Source organism: Tursiops truncatus, chromosome 5 (assembly GCF_011762595.2).
Source record: "Tursiops truncatus isolate mTurTru1 chromosome 5, mTurTru1.mat.Y, whole genome shotgun sequence".
Lineage (NCBI taxonomy): Eukaryota > Metazoa > Chordata > Mammalia > Artiodactyla > Delphinidae > Tursiops > Tursiops truncatus.
In genome coordinates, this window is record NC_047038.1 from 92,852,178 (window position 1) to 92,872,706 (window position 20,529).

The following is a 20,529-nucleotide window of genomic DNA, read 5'->3' on the forward strand; positions in this document are numbered from 1 at the left end:
TATTTTTTCCCCTAAAATACTGTTTTATAATTCTGTCAAAATAAATATTAACATGGTGGATGAGGATAACACATTAAAAAACTTGCCCTTTCAAAGAGGCCATAAGCACCTCTGAAGGGGCAAACTGTGAAAACTGTGTACTGACAGAGAAAAAAAGTGTCCATAAAGTTTTTAAGGCTCAAAACTCAATATGCATGGTACGATGCCATTTAAATAAAACTATACACATACACGTTAGTAATGTGTAAAGAATGACTAAGAGTTACCCCGAGAGGGTATGAATAAGATGAAAGGACTCTCACGTTTTACTCTATATACTTTTGTACTGCTGGAATATTAGATACATACAAAATTATTTTTTCTATAGAATTTCTATAAGTATCTCTTAACATTTTCTATTAAAAATATAAACTCTGCAGAAAGACCTGATTTTCTTAGCCTACTATTTTGGTAAAGTTTCCGTCTTACCAAGCTATAATTATCTTTAATGTTGAGTAAACAAATAACTGAAGTATCTTTCATATGTGACAGAAATGGTCATTTTTAAAGCAATCTGATCGTTCTCTAAGCTCTCTTCTTTCCCTAGGAGTTTTACAGTGTCACTTTTGGCTGTAGATTAAATGTTCACTACACTAAATATTAAAAACTTGCCCCTTCAAAAAGGCCATAAGCACCTTCTATAATATTAAATTACTCTTCCAGGAGTATAAGAGAGAGGTATTTCAGAATGTGAAAGTTTTAACTATATAATTTGTAATTACTCTTCTGCAAATTAAAAGGAGAGTAAAACTAAAAGAAATTCAATGTTCGCATTACCAGAAAAAAAGTACCAAACTTTTGAGAAGAATGAGACTGGAAAGGACATAAAAGTCAGTAAAAATGGAGAGGCTACAAAAGAAGACGGAATTTAAAATCTCACATCAAAGACTGATTGTCTTTGATGATGGATAACCTGAAGAACAGTGAGAAAAGGAGGTTTGACAGATATGCATGGTCTGAATAATTCTATCAGTACTTAAGGCAAAAATCTTTTCTTCTACAGGTAGAAAAAAAATCATGGACATATATACACTACCAAATGTAAGGTAGATAGCTAGTGGGAAGCAGCCGCATAGCACAGGGATATTAGCTCCGTGCTTTGTGACCGCCTGGAGGGGTGGGATAGGGAGGGTGGGAGGGAGGGAGACGCAAGAGGGAAGAGATATGGGAACATATGTATATGTATAACTGATTCACTTTGTTATAAAGCAGAAACTAACACACCATTGTAAAGCAATTATACCCCAATAAAGATGTAAAAAAAAAAAAGCCCTGATGTGGTCTTGACACCTTCTCCTTGCTCTTACCTAAAATATAGTTAAGTAAACAATGAAATACTGAAAGGCAGGCAGTAGAGAGGGGGAAAAAAAGGTCTGGATATGCAAAGTACATAATGAGTTTCTTACTTTGAAGGAAGCTATAAATATCTAAAGTGGAAAACAAAAGTACCAGGTAGATAAAAGATGCCGCTCTTACCCTGACAATGACTGAGATATAACAAAGAAATTAGAGAAACTGTGCCAAGTACTTAACCTTAAAGACAAAAGATTTCAGTCAAGAAGCTAAAAATATGGCTGAAAGGAGAACCAAATCATCATAATTTCCAAATTCAGCTTAAAACTATTCTTATTTCGAATAACCTTCTGGAATTAATGGCATAGTAAAGACTTTTCTTTTTACAGATTACCTGGCAAGTAATATTCCAAGATATAGATGACGTTTTACACAATTAGTGCTATTTTCCAGCCTGTTTCCCTTAACTTTCCTCAAAAGACAAGAAAGTAACTACGCAATAAATATCAACAAGACTCACTGCACTTCAGATGGTGTTTATTTTTTGTAAGAATATTTTAAACTGCACTCACCTGCTCCAAATAGTTCTTTGTGGACCTCTAATACCACAGCGACACCAATATTATCTTTTGTCATCACTCTGTTCAGCATAGCTTCGGATCCATCTGAATTAGCCATTGCCACTTGGTTAAATTCCACTGTATGCTTCTGCACCAATGTAAATCTAAAAGGTACAATGCATTAGTATTATGTTATTAGATAATTGGACTATCATGCTAAAAGCCATTAAATGAAGGGAGCACAAGATATAGATGCTACTCATTGTCTCCCTAGTCACTTTCTAGCTGCAAGAGGCCTTGTGATATAGTTCTGGCCAATGAGAGGAAAAAGGTCTGATTACTGTAGAAACTTTCTTGGAAGTGCCACCTAGCAAAGATGGTGTGTGTGCATGTATGTGTATGTGTGTATTCCTTTACCCTTTTATATCTCTGCCCCTGTGGTGAGAAACAGGAGGGTAAAAGACAGCCCACTCTGAATGGAGAAGCAGCTGAACCAGTTCTGGACTGCCATTTTTGGATTTCTTGTGTGAGAAAATTACTCTCCTCCTACTTCTTTAAGCTACTGCTGGGATTTTCTGGTATTCAAAGGTGAACACAACCTTAACTAAGTCAGCAGATCAATAAGAAAGAACAGCAAGAGGGAGGGGATATGGGGATATATGTGTACGTGTAGCTGATTCACTTTGTTATACAGAAGAAACTAACACAACAATGTAAAGCAATTATACTTCAATAAAGATGTTAAAAAAAAATAAGAATAAAATCTACCTACCCTGTTTGCAGTTTTATTCTCACCACATCAAGAAATCTGTCAAGAAAATGCAGGGACACACCCTTATCTCGGCTAAGTCGAAGCCGATTTTTCCATCTGGCTTTTACTAGAAAGCTGGAATTAGGTGAATGTAAGTGAACAGAAAGAAAGATTCTATAAGATGAGGAATGGCTCTCGCTGTGATTACAGCTTCTGCATCTGCACTAATATTTCCTTTCCTTAGTGCCAAAGTAGGTATTGTAGGATTTAATAGAATTGAGTCTAGCACTGTCATTTAATAGCAGTATGACTTTGGTCAAGCCATTTAACCTCTGTCAGCCTAGTTTTATTAAGTTTGTGGAGTATTTATAAACAACCAAAACCTACTAAATATACTGTCCACGTTTCACTAGGTTTTAAGTGGAGAAAAGACATCTTTGCTCTTATAAAAGGTCCCCACCCCATCTTCCTCCTAGCTTTGAAAGAGAAGCCTGCACACATTCCTTCAAAAATACTAACATCTTACTGTGTTGCAGGGCACTGCTAGACGAAATAATACTCCTCTCCTTGCTCCAATTCTGAATGTCTCAGATGCTCTGAGAAGAATAAAAGATCGGGTCAGGTGCCTACTCCTACGCCAGAGTGATTAAAGGGAGTGTAGTTTGCACCCTCTACCTTAAAGAGGAGATGTTTAAACTGAAACATGAAGGATGAGGAACTACCAAGGTGAAGAATGGAATCAAGAGCATTCCAGACAGAGGAAGAAGTGAGAGGTCCTGGATCAGCAAACAACTTTGTATGTTTATAGGTTAGAAAGGAATGGAAGGGTAGAAATGGTGTTGGAGATTAAGAGGAAGAAGACTGACTGAACAGGTTCGAAGCGGGGAAATGTTATTATTTGATTTATATTTTTTAAGATCACTGCAGCTGCATTGTAGAGAATGAATTACAGGAGCCACAGTTCAGGAATTATGAGAACAATTAGAAAGTTTCTGAGGTTGTTTGGATGACAGATGATGGTGGCTTAGGCTAAGGCAAGAGAAATAAAGAGAAGTAGGCAGATTCAAACTAAGTTCTACAGACAGAATTGATCATCCTCCATATCAGACTTTTAAAAATGTCTTTAAGCAGTGGAATACCTTTTTCAAACAATTTCTGGTAAGATTCTTATACATAAAACAGATAAAGGCAGTATTAGGTTTAAATAAATCAATCACTGAAGATGATGAATCTGTTTTGATGATTATAAAAATTTGAAATCAGAGGGTATAGATGATAATTATAGTCATATCAGTCTCAGTACCCAGTTTATTTCTCTATTCTGTTTTGGTTACACAGCATTAATAATAAAAATCCTGATTCACACAGACACACAGATGTAAGTGGTAAATAACTGACTTTGGACTCAGAAAAAGAAAGCAGGCAAAAACTCAATTCAGAGGTCTGCAACAAGTCAACTAAGCAGCATATCAGGAACATGTTATCAATTTCCAAAGTGTTAAAATCTGATATTTGAAACATCTGAGTGAACATGTTATTTTTAAATTACAGTTTAATTATTTGTATTTAATTTTTGAAATATCTTGTAAATATTAACTCTTAAGGCTTATTTATAGGAACCTAGGGTTCTGTAGGAAAGTTTGAAAATCCTATTTAATAGTTATATTTTTAATATTGGAGTATTTTTCTTCTACCAAAGTCAGGCTATTATTTGGTAGGGGTTCTAATAATTAGATATTCTCCCCCCCACATCTAATATCTAATTATTAGAACTAATATATCTAATTATTAGAATTGTCTAATTATTAGAACTGCTTTCCCTAACTAAAATGTTTCCCTGTATCTTTCTTCCATCAAAACTAGATCTATATCATTTCTTTACAGGAATATGGAATTTCTTTTCCATTTGACACTACTTTAAATATCATCCCCAAGTCTTCTCAAGAAAAGAAATTATCAATTCTTTATATGATATATGGTGTAAAACAGTTGCTCATTTGAAAAACTCAAGTTCACCCAAAGGTGCAGTACCTAGAGCTGGGCAAAAATGAACTACTGCCTTCCTCATTTTGGACTGTATTTTTGTTAATAAAGACTGAAATTGCACTTGGGGACAGCCATGCTATTTATAAGCCAAATAAGTACTAATATATATCTAAAACTTTCTGGTTCTTTTAGCTCTTAAACCAGGTCTCTTCAGTTCTGCATTTATAGATGCTTAAAAACAAACAAGTGAAAAAATGATTTTAGTAAGTTACATGTTTACTACAGAGATTTGGGGATGAGTTAAAAATATAAAGAAAATTTCAAGTCACTTGCAATCTAACACCCCCATCAACAAGTCAATATATTTCCCCAGACTTTTCTCCATGCACATGCACACAAACATTTTTTATACAATTAGAATAATACTCTAGGTCTATATTAATGAACATTCTACCATGGATGTTTCCCTATAAAATACTATATGTTTCAAAAATCAATTTTTATGATTGCATTATAGTCCACTATACAGATTCACCATAATTGAACTATTCTGTGTTGCACATTTACTTCTGATATGAGCTATTATAACTAATGCCGTTAGTTATAGTAATTAACATTTAGTTTAGTAATGAACTTTTTTGCATATAAATATTCTTCTGTGCTCTCAAATAATTTTACCTCTTCCTCTTTCCTTTCCTTTAATAATCTAAGAGTAGCAGACTTTATTTCTGTTGAGTATCATTTCATGAGCTTCTGCCCATTAGTTCACCCATTCAGATATTAAGGGTACTTGGAAACTACATTCTGTTTTTCCAAAAGATTAAATATCCCTGCCAGCTTTTCAGTTTTTATAAATCTTATATGTATATATATGTCTTCTCTTAAATAATCAAAATTCTCAATAGGACAGTACAAATAATAATAATAAAAAAAATAAGGGGTCCGTTATTGAGGATCCACTTTGTATCAAGACCTGTGATAGGTACTTCATACATATTAGTCCTAAAATTTGTTAAAACTTTGCAAAGGGGTGGACATGAAGAGATGCTGCCCAGATTCCTCATCAATTCTTCAGGAATTGCTCCAGTTGCAGAGAGCTGCCTCACCAAGGTCAAGTACTTCTGGGAGTGGCACGTATCCAATTACAGATCAAAAGCAAAAGATAAAGGTCTGGGGATTTTGGTTCCTCCTGGGTTAACTCTCACAGGCCATTTCAGCTCTAAAGCTACAGGGTGGGGTCAGCTGAGGCTGTCCCAGTCTGCAACACAGCTCTACTCTCTATGCTAATTTCTGCTTTTTCCCCTTCCTTTCCACAGCTGTTGATCCTTAATAAACTCCTAAACACCAAAGTAACTTGGAGTCTTCTTTCTGGAGCACTCAAATTGCAATAGACAGTATTACTATTACCATTACGAAGATGAGGAAAACTGAGGCTTGCCAATTTTTTGAAAAATGAAGTGGTTTATTTGTCCCCAATATATTAGAACTTTTCCTATACACCAATATTTATGCCATCTATTGGGTTGGCCACAAAGTCCGTTCGAGTTTTTCTGTAACATTTTATGGAAAAAACCCCAACGAACTTTGTGGCCAACACAATACTCCTCTAATCATACTTTGGCAAGATATTTTAATACTATGGGGACATGGGATATAATTATATTGATATGGAAACCTAACTAGTTAAGGCACTTTAGAGACTCTCTTGGCTTACCAATCTCTTCTTGGTTTGCCAATCTCCTCCTTACCTGGTCTTAGTCTTTCCACTTTGAAAATAATTCTCCTCAACAGAGACCATGAAAGCAAAATAGAAGTTGCACACCTCTGGTTTTTTCTTGATCGTCAATTAGTGATGGCACAAGCCACATAGGTATACCCCTTTACAGTGCACACGTTATTTAAAATATCCTCCTCGTTGCCTTAACACTTTCACCCAATTTTCCCTTTTTCTTAATTTTCATGGCAAAGAACATAGGTTCATAAACTCTTTTTCTTCAACACATACTTGGTTATTGACTTTTTTAATCAAAAACAACAACAACAAAAAAACCCAAAACAAAAAACACTCCTTTTAAAACGAATCCTGAACAATTACCCTGTTCATTAGATGCCTCCAACTACCCCTCCAACTTTCTTCCTCATTGTTAGTATAATTTATAATTGTATTGCCCTAGTATTGCCCTAGTTGACTTTTGAAACTTCCCAATCTTCTTGAGGTATCTGCTTTATAATGTCTTTGGTTTCAAAAAGTTCAGAAAAATAAAACCAGTTTTCCTAAATAGAGCACATGTCATTATAACTTACACCTCCCTCCTTGGGGCTTAGAGATTCTAAAAGGGTCAGAGTTATACGCTCAATTTTATTATTTCAGCTTCACCAGTAGTTGAAGAACCAAAGAGATAGTTGAGAACTAAGGAAAAGAAAATTCCTTCTTTCCAGTGAGAATTAAATAAGAGCATAGATATACTCCTTGAACCATAAGAAATTTTCAGGGACTCTGCCTTTAGAAAATGAGATTTCTAGCACCAGTATAGGGAGTTATAATCTCCTATAACTTATCTTGTGTTTATTTTATTCTATATTTATAATACATTTATAAAACAGTAAGAAATAGTTATCCATATTCTATCCATACTACTTTAGAACAATACTACTTCTTACTTTCTCCCCTCCTACCTACAACCAAATAACCTTCACTCTGCTTCTACTTTCTGTTAACTACGACCCTTTCTGATCACGTTAAACTCACTCTTAAACCTAAACCAAATAGAAGTTTTTATTGTATATTCAGCATAAGATGCTATAAAATGTGTTCTTAGGTCCTTTCAAGTAATCATGGGAGCGCCAGAAAACAATCTGCTAGAAAAGGTAAGCTTAGAGAGTGAGATAAATAGGGAAGAAAAGAGGGTATTCACCATCCTACCTATATTTGTACAACTCTTTTAACCACTAAAAGCATTTTCACATTCTTGATCATTTTAGCCCCATAAGAAACCTCTGAAGTTAGGCAGAACAGTTATTATTATCCATACTGGAAAGGTAAAGGAAACTGGCATAAAGCAATAATTTTATGTTTCAGATTAAATTAATGGGAAAGCTAACACTGGAAACCAGAAACCACAATCTCAGATTTTAAAATTCTAAACACAACCACCACCTATGACAGAAAAAATTAGTAACTGAGAAACTAGTAAGACAGGATTATCACAATAGGTCATTATATATAACCTCTGAATGACCTCTTCTCAACCACAAAACCACCTGTCATAATATAGAAGGAAAAACAAGGACTTGGCCTTACCTGGTACCTCTGAGACAGACAGCAGAGGCAATACAGTAAGGACTAAGCACCATGACAACCTAGTTCCCAGTCCTATTGGAAGAGACTGCCTCTTCACAGTGTAATGGTCCCACTGTTCTAAAACTGCTGTTTTCATCTTTCCCTTTCTCACTGATTTGAAACAAAGCATGATCAGATCAGAAATGCTAACCTCAGGAAAAGCAAGCAACTCTAGATCTGGTTTCAGCTCCATTTTTCAACATTTTGGATTTCTTCAAATTGCATATCGGGCTCCAAGACTCCATTTCTACTAACTGTTCAGTCTATAGGATAAAACATGGGAAAGAGAAACTTTCTGACTCTAAAAAACTTATCTATAATAACAGTCTCTTCTTACACACACACACAAAATACAGACCTATATGTATATGTCTCTTTTATAAAATATTTTGCACTGAAGAAAACACTTATTAAGATAAAGGACAAAGAAAAGGTGATTTCTGGCATCTTATCAACCCAAATTTCCATTTTCTGGTATCTTTATGCACCTAATTACCCAAAAAATGATGTTCGTAATGACCAAAAGGTGCTACCAAATCTTGAAGTGCCTTCTGAATCCCCAAAGATTAAACTAGAATGTATACAATATAAAGTATAATGTATACAATATAAAATATAGGGGTTGGGCTTCCCTGGTGGCGCAGTGGTTGAGAGTCCACCTGCCGATGCAGGGGACATGGGTTCGTGCCCCGGTCCGGGAAGATCCCACATGCCGCGGAGCAGCTGGGCCCGTGAGCCATGGCCGCTGAGCCTGCGCGTCTGGAGCCTGTGCTCCGTAACGGGAGAGGCCACAACAGTGAGACGCCCGCGTACAGCAAAAACAAAAACAAAAAAACAATATAAAATATAATGTATTCTAATTCTCTGAATAATGGTCTGTGTCCCAGCCATTACTAAGCAATATACTATCCTTCCATCATGATGGATAAGAGATTTTTATTGTAATATTTTGCTAAAAATAGTGATTATTATAGTTTCCATTTATTGTTACCCATTCTGTACCACTGTTTTCCATGAAGGGAAAAATATTTCATCAATGAAGATGAGAAATTATCTGATACTCTGGTTTTAGAAGATTAAGACCTTGAGAATGAGTACAGAGAATTGAAGCACTCTTCTACAGCTATCTTTTAACTGTTAGTCTTGTAAATCATATAAATTCTCTTACAAGGTAATACACAAATATGTACAAATGAGAAAATAAGCCCAGAAAGGGTAAGTGACTCATTCAAGATTATACAGCTACATAAGCAGGAAAACCACCTGGCTTCCAAACAGTCTTTTCTTTGCACTGCATCATTTCTCCAATCTGAAGGAGTAGAAGAAATGCAGCATAGTATACTTTGTGTTAAATTCCAAATAGTTTGGCATTGGACATATAACATGACATCAGCAAGTTATTTGGCACTGTTCAAAACAGGTGGAATTTAACAACATATCACACTCAAGGTCTTCATCTGTTGCTGGATCCATGTTACTGTTTAGGCAAAAAGTTGAAGAAGGAAAGAAATGCAAATGATGCATCGAAGTATTTCCTATGTATTTATCTCTTAAATAATTTACAGCATTTTTAATAATTCAAGTATCAGTTTTCAAATACTTGGTTGTTTAAAGTTTCCTAGACAATTGTTAGTTCAAAATCTTAATTACCTCTAGTAAATTATCAAGGCATTTTAGATTTTCCTCTCAAAACTGTAAAGGGAATGAAAAAAATTTTATATATTATCATCTTTCAGAAAGAAACAATGGCAAATGGAAAAACAGATTGATGTTACATGTCTCAATGTTATCAGTAATTCTTTTTTTAATTGTTTCAAGGAAATTTGTGCGTGAATACTGGTAACAAATATCAAATTCAAGGCAGTATTTCCCAAATGAGGTAACCTTTTAATAGGTACAAGTGATATCGGAAGCTGAAACAGTAAGTCTAAAGATAAACAACAAGGACATACTATATAGCACAGGGAGCTATACTCAATATTTTGTAATAACCTATATAAGAATCTGGAAAAAATATATATATATATGTAAAACGGAATCACTTTGCTGCACACCTGAAACTAACACAACATTGTAAATCAACTATACTTCAATTAAAAAAAGTAATAAATATTAAAAAAAAAAGAAATCTAAAGATGCAGTTTAGTACAGTGGTTAAAAGCATTGACTGTGAAGCCAGCTAATCTCTATGTCTTGGTTTCCTCATCTATAAAAATGAGGAAATAGCTCTATTCCTACCTCTGAGGATTGCTTTAAAAATTAAATAAGATAATCAGTATAAATAAAAGAAACTGGCGGACATGTAAACACTATGAAAGTAATAGCTATTGTTATTCTAAAATTTGTTAAAAAAAAAAATCAGCAACCCACTAGAAGAATTTAGCATATCCTGACCTCAAATACTTCAGGGCCCTGTACTAATTATTAAACAAATGAAAAATCTCTATTAAAAAGTCACAGAAAAGATATGAAAAGTAGGTACAAATAAGTGAGAAGAAGGGGTTCAAATATCTTTCAAATTCACTTAATTCATTTACTTAAAATAACATGCCATGCTGGTAATAAATAGGCTTGTATCAATAAAAACATTGAAATGATTTGTTATAATAGGCACCAAACAGGAAAATATAGGAAAATAGTCACAGGCGTTTAGTAGATGATTCCCTATCTAATGTATCAAACCTAAGTTATTAACTACAGGATACAATCTCTATGAGAATCCATATATTTCAGTCTTCTATTGGAGGTTCCTTCAAATTTTCCACTGTAAAACTGGCAGCCTTTATGAGGCAAAAATATACTTCTCTCTTTTCCTCAGGATGATAACCAAAGGAATCTGCCTCTAACCATCTAGTCACTCAGCCAGCGTTCAACAGATAGCCTTCTATGAAATAATGCCATTTGCAGCAACATGGATGGACTTAAAGGTTATCATACTAAGTGAAGTAAGTCAAAAAGAGAAAGACAAATACCATATGATATCACTTATATGTGGAATCTAAAATATGACACAAATGAACCTATCTATGAACAGAAATAGACTTACAGACATAGAGAACAGACTTGTGGTTGCCCAGGGGGAACGGAAAGGGGGAGGGGCAGTGGGGGAGAGATGGATTTGGAGTTTGGGGTTAGTAGATGCAAACTGTTATATATATAGAATGGATAAACAAGGTCCTACTGTACAGCACAGAGAACTATATTCAATATCCTGTGATAAACCATAATGAAAAAGAATATAAAAAAGAATGTATGTATGTATAACTGACTCACTTTATTTTAACTCAACTATACTTCAATAAAAATAAATAGATAAATAAAAGAATGAAATAAACAGTCACAAAATAAACTCTTCACAACTCCAAACCAAAAAAAAAAAAAAAAGGGAGAGATAGCCCTCTAAGTGTGTTACGGCTCTGCACCCTCAAGTAGGAAATGCAGTTCCTAAATCCAATGCGCACAATATCATAAACCCAGTAAGAGAGAAATACTAATATTGCAAAGGATTACAGAAACAGAGAAATATGACAATAATATAAATATTTCCAGGACACTTAATGATTTATGAAGTACCTATCCATTCATTATCTCCTTTAATTCTTGTCACTAACTCTGAACAGATAATCTTTTCCATTTTAAACTCAAGAATACTAAAAGCACAGAGGTCTCTACAAGATTGTTCATGTATTTTAATAAGCAGTCATCATCTTATCTTTGACTGTATTTTCATCAACTATATTACAGCCCTGAAAAAACAAAGGTCATGTTTTCTGTTTTCCATTTCAGGTCATGACCGCTTTCCATTGTCCTGTCTCAGTCAATCCTTTAACTCCCTACCTCCATAAGCTCTGTGCGTGTCCTCCCTTATCTATCCTTGCATATCTCCACCTCATATATACCATACTAGATTGTGATTTTCCTACTAGAGCTCTGAGTGGGATAGAAACTGTATGTCTTTGAGACTATTGTGACTAGCACAGCATTTGTCACGAAGCAAATGCTCAGTAAACATTTAGTGAATGAATGACTAAATAAACATATAGAATGTTAATTTAAAAAGATGAAAAGTTCATAAAATGAATGATTCTGAAAAAGGTCAACTAGCAAAAAAAATCTACTTTCTTTTTTACACAAAAACTAATATTTTACTTCATGAAAATATATAAATACAGTATCATATTCAAGTATATACTCTTTAATATTTTTAATGTAATTTGGCAAAAGAAGCATAAAGAATAATACAGTAAACATTCTTATTTTCAATACACAGCCTAAGAAATAAAACATTACCAGTAGTTTTAAACTTTTATATTACCTGTCTATTTCAGGGTCAAACCAAAGACAATTTCAAATGTGTGGGAATTAAAGAAATAAGTACACTATTATGCTTCATTGCCTTAACTCACTTTTCTGTTTTGAAGAATATTGCACAACCATCCACATGCTTTCTCTCCTGCTCAGACATGATTTTGGCACGTGACTTTGGAGAAAAAAATCCATCATATCCACGCTCCTTCAATGCTGGCAGAAAGAGAGTGAAGTATTGCTCTGTTTCCACTTCCTGAGATGACAAAGAAACATTATCATTGACATGACAGAGGAAAACTAAGATATAAAAACGTGCAGCATTGTGAGTAAGGTGTGACCAAGTTAAAATACTTCACTTAAAAAATATTATCTAAGTACCTTATCTTATTGATAGCAGCCACCATTTGACAATGGCAGCTTTTTAAAACCTAAGAGAACCAGAAAATAACGTGATTTTCTCATGCTCACACAGGTAGTTGTTCCCAAGTCTCTTGACTCCCAATTTAGAATTCATTCCACTATACTTCACTTCCTCAACTGGTAAATGAACAATTGAAAGTTGGTCATATTATAGATTAGGTGGTATGGAATAGCAAATTTTATATTATAAAGAGGTAATTTTAAAAATTATTTCAAATTTCTCAACTGTGGTAGAAAGAAATGATACTCAAGAGTGAAAAGCTTAAGATCTACCAACAAAAAATTCTACTTAAGGAATTTTTAGGTACCTGAATACCAATAATCCAATGGTCTGTGTTAAAGTAGTAATTATTAAGTTAGACCCATAACATATTTTTAACAAATCTTTCCAAATGAAATAATCAAGTGTAAAGATAATGATTTATGTATGCTAATGCTCATAACAACATGATTTTGTAACAGTGAAAACATAAACAGCCTGAATGTCCAACAGTAGGGAAAATGCTAAATCAATTAATATATATTCATATAATTGGCTTTGAGGAATTTTAGTAACATGGGAAGTGTATTAAGTGCAATAAACAAGGTACAAAATACATCAATGGTGTGATCTCTATTTTGAAAACATATCTGTACATATCTGTAAATAAATAGGCAAGTGAATTTTTTTAAAAGTGTACAAGAAATACTTCAGAAGTTTTAACCCAGCAACTATATTTGGGATATGGGATTAGGTGTTTTCCTCCATTATTCTTTTTTTTTTTTTTTTTCGGTACGCGGGCCTCTCACTGTTGTGGCCTCTCCCGTTGCGGACCACAGGCTCCGGACGCGCAGGCTCAGTGGCCATGGCTCATGGACCCAGCCGCTCGGCGGCATGTGGGATCTCCCGGACCGGGGCACGAACCTGTGTCCCCTGCATCAGCAGGTGGACTCTCAACCACTGCGCCACCAGGGAAGCCCCCTCCATTATTCTTTATATTTTTTCAAAATTTCCAACTACTCTAGAAGTTGTAGAAATATCTGACGTGCTTATTAAAATTGTCCTTTTTTTTTTTAAGAGGAGAGAAAATAATTGCTTTGGGTTTTCCTTCGAACACAGGAACTCTCCCAAAAGTAAGATCTTCTATAATTTTTAGGTTCACCTTTAAGTTAAAGACAATTTAATTTCTATAGTGTTACCTGAAGACTAATGATATCTGCGTCACAGTTAACAATTTCTTCCATAATTCCCTTTTTCCTGTATTCCCAGTTTAATGCCCAGGATGGGCAATAGCCATATAGCTGCCGGGTGGCGTATTTATCACATAACACATTGTAACACATAACCGTGAATGATGCTAAGAAGTGGGAGAAAAAAACAACAGACAAAAGGGAGAAAATTAGGCAATGTTTTCTAAAGCAATATCACATATACACCTACACAAGCACACATGTCACACAAACATACCCCAAATATCATCATCGTGAAATGCCTTGGGCAAGATTCCATTAAACTATACCTATAAAACTTCACTGGAATCCATCACATCAAAGTCCTTTTACCAGAATTAGACTAATACTTCATATTTGTGATTTTTTAGAATATTTTAATAAAAATTCAACTTTTAAATCAGAATGCCATTTTTTTGCACATAATTTACTGAGCAAAACTTTATAAATGGAATAAAAGTAAATTTTAATTTTTCTCGTTAAAAGGCTCTAATTTCATTAACTTGTATTAACAAAATATCCATACTTAATACTTTTTTGGGTCTCTTAATGCTCTCACTGCTCTAAGCCAGAAGAATATGGACTAACAAAGTTCAGTCATAAGAGAATCCTTTTTTACCAAATCAAATGTTCATTTCTAAAACTAAATTCTCATTTTAAAATGCCTATAAAAGGACTACAAGCAAACTAATAGGAAAACGCAGCTTGTATCCCTGCTACTCAAAAATGTGCTCTAAGTACCAGCAGCATCAGTTATCACCTAGGAACTCAGTACTGAAGAATTTCTGCCTTCACAAAGACTTAATGAATTGGAACCTGCAATTTAACAAACTCCCCAGGTGATTCATATGCACATGCACACCAGTTTGAAAAGCCCTGATTTTTATCATTAATTCTCTATCCCGGCTGTCCATTAGAATCAGTTTGTAGAACTTTTTAAAAAAAATGCTGATACTCAGCGCCCTACTCCAGACTAATTAAGTTAGTATATTAGGATTTGGGTATTAATATTTTTAAACAGCTTCCCAGGTGATTATAATGGGCAGACACAGTTGAGAATCAAGTACTTAATAAAAGGTGAGGAATCCAAGAATGAAGTAACACTTGACTGAAGTTGATTCAAAGTCAGATGATGGGAAAGGTATTAAGAGAAACTTAGTTCAACGGTCCCCTGGAAATCTGACTGGTGGCCATTTTGTATACTGGTACCTCTTTTCACTATCTGGGATTAATTCTTACATAGTTTAATTACCATTATAGTTTTGTGGCTATAAATCACCCTTAACCATTGTTAGTTATTATACACATCTCCCTATGCATCAGAAGTAAAAGGCATTTTTAATATCTTTTTTTTTGTTTTTTGTAGCACTGATTCTACTCACGGAAGTCAGACATCCCAAGAAAAATCCATAGTGGTTTTTCAAAAAGGAAAACCCAAGAACACATTACTTGAGAATTCAACAACTAATGAAAACTTGTTTCTGTTGTTCCTCTTCTTAATGGAAATGAAGGTATGTGATATTAGGAAAGATCTTCTTCAAGATTATGTTAACTCGTGCTCAGAAAGGGATTACTTTGAAGAACTAGAAAATGGTGTTTTTAATATCATTTTAATACCAGAAAGGGAACAATTAATTACACATTAAGGAAGGCTAAACACAAAATAAATCTGCCTAACTTAAGGCTTTGTAGAAAAACTGAGGTATTCGTTCTACTCAGACCATCAATGTGAATCCTGATAACAGAAGTGTTATTCTTGATAACACTGATACAGTACCTCTTAGAACAGGCTGATACTATGGCTCCAGAGTGTGGTGGTTTTAAAATTATTACCTCTAGAAGATACAGAAATGTACTAATATGATAATATTTCTCAGTGTTATTAAAATATAAATAGAACCATGAACACATTACACTTCGCACATCTCCCGATACCTAAGCAAATGATTTTTTCTGAATCCTTCCACTTCTTAGCTTAAATTAAAAAAAAAAAAAAGACGGGCTTTATATTGTTGTAAAAGTACATAATAAATTCTGTGGTTTACTCTTTAAAATTAATTATCAGTATTCAGTGATTGGTTTGCCTTCATATTAAAACAGTAAAATTTTCATTTTTAAAACAAAATTAGGTATCATGAAAACTATCGCTTGTGATTAAGAAGAATATTAATTCATAACAACTTATTTTAAGCAGAATTCCCAATCATAAAATGTCTAATGAGCAGTAAGAAGCCCTATAAATGTCAAATCATCATTGGTCTGCACCAAAAGACAAAGGTTTCTATTTCCTACATTACTGCAGTTCTAGAAATGCTAAATCATATAATTAAACTGCTCAAATCTTCACCCTATATCATTTCTATACCCTTGGCCTGGTATCGTATTTTGTTTCCAATACAGTAAATTGAACTCAGTCTAAATTATCCTTCTACAAAGCATTATCAGCCTACCCACTCAAGAAAGATAAAGTATCTAAGTAGTTTAAAATTTTTCAGAAGAAAATTCATTACTACTCATTTTTCTTAAATCACCAAACCCTATGTGAAGATGCCACTTGGAAAGCTCTATTACAAGAACTAATTTTAAAACCAAGAGCTGCATCATTGTGAAAGGTATGAGATCCCTGTACATAAGCCTTAGGGTAGACTTTTAAGTCTATTGATCAGTATTTTAAAACGCATCTACTCAGGGGAGGTAAAATGAAGGCCTGTCAATTTTATCACAAAGCCCAAATGGCATTTCAAGTATATCTGAAAAAAGTCAAGGAAGAATAAGAAAAACTATTTACCTGATGGCAGAATTTGGTCTCGTTCTTTTAATGTAATCCATGGCCTCGGAGGAAGCTGCTCTGGATGAACTGGAAAAAATATATATTCTTTTAAACATATTTTCATGTCTTTCTAAAATCAGTATCATTTGCTTTGTAATGTCAAATCAGCTTCTGTTTTCTCTTCAGCTATAATGCCTCACAAACTGACTTAAAAATATAGTACTGAAATATAACGAAGATTTAGAAGCTGAAGGAAGTTGACGAAGAGTTCTGCATAAAACACGTAACTAATATCCAAAAAGAACATGAGGAAATTCAGTAGTGGCATTTATACTTACACAGTATTTATAAAAAAGTACCTATTTAAAACCTTAAGTAAGGGTGCTTCCATGTCCTGGCTATTGTAAATAGTGCGCAGTGAACATTTTGGTACATGACTCTTTGAATTATGGTTTTCTCAGGGTATATGCCCAGTAGTGGGATTGCTGGGTTATATGGTAGTTCTGTTTTTAGTTTTTTAAGGAACCTCCATGCTGTTCTCCATAGCGGCTGTATCAATTTACATCCACCAACAGTGCAAGAGGGTTCCCTTTTCTCCACACCCTCTCCAGCATTTATTGTTTGTAGATTTTCTGATGACCGCCATTCTGACTGGTGTGAGGTGATACCTCATTGTAGTTTTGATTTGCATTTCTCTAATGACTAGTGATGTTGAGCATCCTTTCATGTGTTCGTTGGCAATCTGTGTATCTTCTTTGGAGAAATGTCTATTTAGGTCTTCTGCCCATTTTTGGATTGGGTTGTTTGTTTTTTTGATATTGAGCTGCATGAGCTGCTTGTATATTTTGGAGATTAATCCTTTGTCAGTTGCTTGTTTGCAAATATTTTCTCCCATTCTGAGGGTTTTCTTTTGGTCTTGTTTATGGCTTCCTTTGCTACGCAAAAGCTTTTAAGTTTCATTAGGTCCCATTTGTTTATTTTTATTTTTATTTCCATTTCCCCAGGAGGTGGGTCAAAAAGGATCTTGCTGTGATTTATGTCACAGAGTGTTCTGCCTATGTTTTCCTCTAAGAGTTTTATAGTGTCTAAAGGCAGGACAGGAATAAAGACGCAGACACAGAGAATGCAGTTGAGGACACGGGGAGGGGGAAGGGTAAGCTGGGATGAAATGAGAGAGTAGCACTGACATGTATACACTACCAAATGTAAAACAGATAGCTAGTGGGAAGCAGCTGCATGGCACAGGGAGATCAGCTGGGTGCTTTGTGACCACCTAGAGGGGTGGGATAAGGAGGGTGGGAGGGAGACGCAAAAGGGAGGGGACATGGGGATATATGTACACATATAACTGATTCACTTTGTTATACAGCAGAAACTAACACAACATTGTAAAGCAATTATACTCCAATAAAGATGTTAAAAAAACAAAAACAAGAACTTAAGTAAGGTGTTATGTCTTAATTACACATATAAATTGTGTTGACCCAGCTTTGTTCCCAGCTGGTAAATCAAAGCTATGTGAAGTTTCAACACACTGACGAACAAAATATTCAAATATTTTTAAAATAAAAAAACAAATATGCATGCATAATAAAAATTACTGAATTTTCTAACAGGGCTTTAATTTCCTAATTTTACTCTTTCTCTCTTTCATAATGTCAATGCAAAGCAAGAGATTAGAGCTACATTATACAGAAAAAAGGAAGGCACTGGTTAAACATTAACTGCTCAGATATGATTGTCAATACTATGGAACTAAATGTTACCAAACTATCAGATGAAAGAAAATTCCTAAATTAAGATTTAACTTCCTCTTTTTCTTCTCCCTTTTAAACACATTTGCAGTTACAGAACAATTTGATTAGAGTTTACAGATTTACCCAGGGAATCAGTGGATAAGAAATGTATTCCTTTAAAACAAAAACACTCCATCATCATCCAGCCATAGAAATTTTGACCACAGTATCCAAGACCTTTAAAAAAGTTTCACTTTACTAATCATTTTGATGTTCTGAAGTCTACCTAAAAAGGATGCCTGTTTTAGCAGCCATGCTTTTCACAAAGTGAAATGAACGTTATTTTGCACAGTCCATATGAAGGTCATCATAAGATGACAAACAAACCATCCAGCTGGTCCAACACACTGAATCCTGGAAAATAATCATGCCTGCTAGGAGTGCCATGCCAGAATCTTGGCAACTATCTCAAAAAATGGAAAGCTCATTATGTAAATATAATGAAGAGTAAACAAGGAACTTTTTAGCTGCTGGGATCCTTATTAGCAAATAGTTAAACATTCAGACAGCACAAAAGATATCAAAATAAGACAAGTAAGGTGATGTCAACATTCTGACGCTTCCCATATCTTAACTGATACAGCACAATATATCAGTGTAAGTAAAACGTATAATATTCCCCAACAACAACCAAAGAACAAAAACATAGGAAAAAATACTCTATCTCACCAGTAACCAGGAAACATTAAAAAATGAGATAGCATGTCTTTATCCAAATTGACAAAAAAAAATTTTAAGTTTACTAACATCAGGGTTGGTGAAGGGGATAAGAAACAGATACTTGCACGTACAACTGGTGGGAATACAAATTGGTACAGCTCTCTGGGAGGACAAACTGGCATCATCTTTTAAAATTTAAAACATTCATGTCCCTGTGACCCAGCAATTCTATTTCTTGGTATCAACCCTATCTGCTTAAAGCAGCATTCAAATAGATATTCATTATGCCACTGTTTGTGACAGCAAAAGCAATGGTAAATGGTTATTATCCATTTCACAGAAGTCTATGCTACAGTTTAAAAGAAAAAAGATACATGTGTGCTAAAGTGGAAAGGTATATAAGAAATACTGTTGAGTGAGAAAAAAGTAGAAAAATATATATGATACATTTTAATTAAATAATAAGATACATTATAATAATAGGATATATTTTATTAGAAAAAAATTTAAAACACACATGCAAAGTAATACCATAAAACTTCTACTGGTATAATTTTTATATGTAATGTCTATAGACATGCCTACAAGGATACACATCCAACTTACAAGTGTGTTTACTTACACAGAGGGGACTGGAATTAAAGGTAGTGGTCAAAGGAAAATCTAGTCTTAACCGGAATTTAAGTATTTCTTACAAGGAGAATAATATATTCATGTGTGGCACATACTTAAAATTGACTTTTTTCAAAGATAAAATTGCATAGCCGATGATATGACAAAGGAGAGGAATACAGAGTTATATGGGCCAACTATCAAATCAGATAAAGACTGTTTAATAGATAAATCTACATGGTCCTAGACACAGCACAAGGATTTGGATCAAAATTGAAGATAAGTCTATTCTCATTATGAAAAGAAGAACAGCAGTTGACATCTTAATACGTCTTTCAGCATCATACCTCTAAGGTGATAAAAACAATTCTCCCATTTTTATCTCCCACACATGCCACACTAAGTGCGAGACAGCCCTGAAGCCACCAGGAATAGACCCAGGGTGGCGAGGCATGCAAGGCAAGTTCTGATTTCCCACACCTCCCAGTGGCTGGCAGCACTGGGCCTGGTCTCCCCACAGAGAGGGTGCCAGCTGAGCCTGGGAGGACCAACAGAACCCACATGCTAAACCTAAATTGGCTGCCTGCTATTGAGGTTTTTAAAAGGTCATGAATCTCCTAACAGAATATTCAAACTATCCAGGGCACAACTGAAAATCACTGGTCATACCAAAGACCAGGAAAATCACAACTTAAGTGAGAAAAGACTACCAACAGACAACAACACAGAGATGATTCAGATGTTGAAATTATCTGACAGAAATTTTAGAGCAGCTATCATAGAGC

General features: G+C 34.5%; 1 protein-coding gene across 8 annotated transcripts in view; it reads right to left on the minus strand.

Moving 5' to 3' along the window:
• Positions 1-20,529, minus strand: part of CNOT6L (CCR4-NOT transcription complex subunit 6 like) — a 128,311-nt gene that overhangs the window by 26,847 nt on the left and 80,935 nt on the right. For 7 of the 8 annotated variants that reach the window (XR_012332078.1, XM_033857155.2, XM_019932767.3 and 4 more), the window contains 5 exons: positions 16,695-16,763; positions 13,877-14,034; positions 12,376-12,530; positions 2,665-2,778; positions 1,905-2,056 (listed from right to left, as the gene is read on the minus strand). Coding sequence is in view for 7 of the 8 variants with exons in the window: in XM_033857155.2 (XP_033713046.2) it covers positions 1,905-2,056; positions 2,665-2,778; positions 12,376-12,530; positions 13,877-14,034; positions 16,695-16,763 (648 nt within the window). In the remaining variant the exon portion in view is untranslated. The remainder of the gene's footprint in view (positions 1-1,904; positions 2,057-2,664; positions 2,779-12,375; positions 12,531-13,876; positions 14,035-16,694; positions 16,764-20,529) is intronic. The other variant, XM_073805375.1, reaches the window with a different exon arrangement.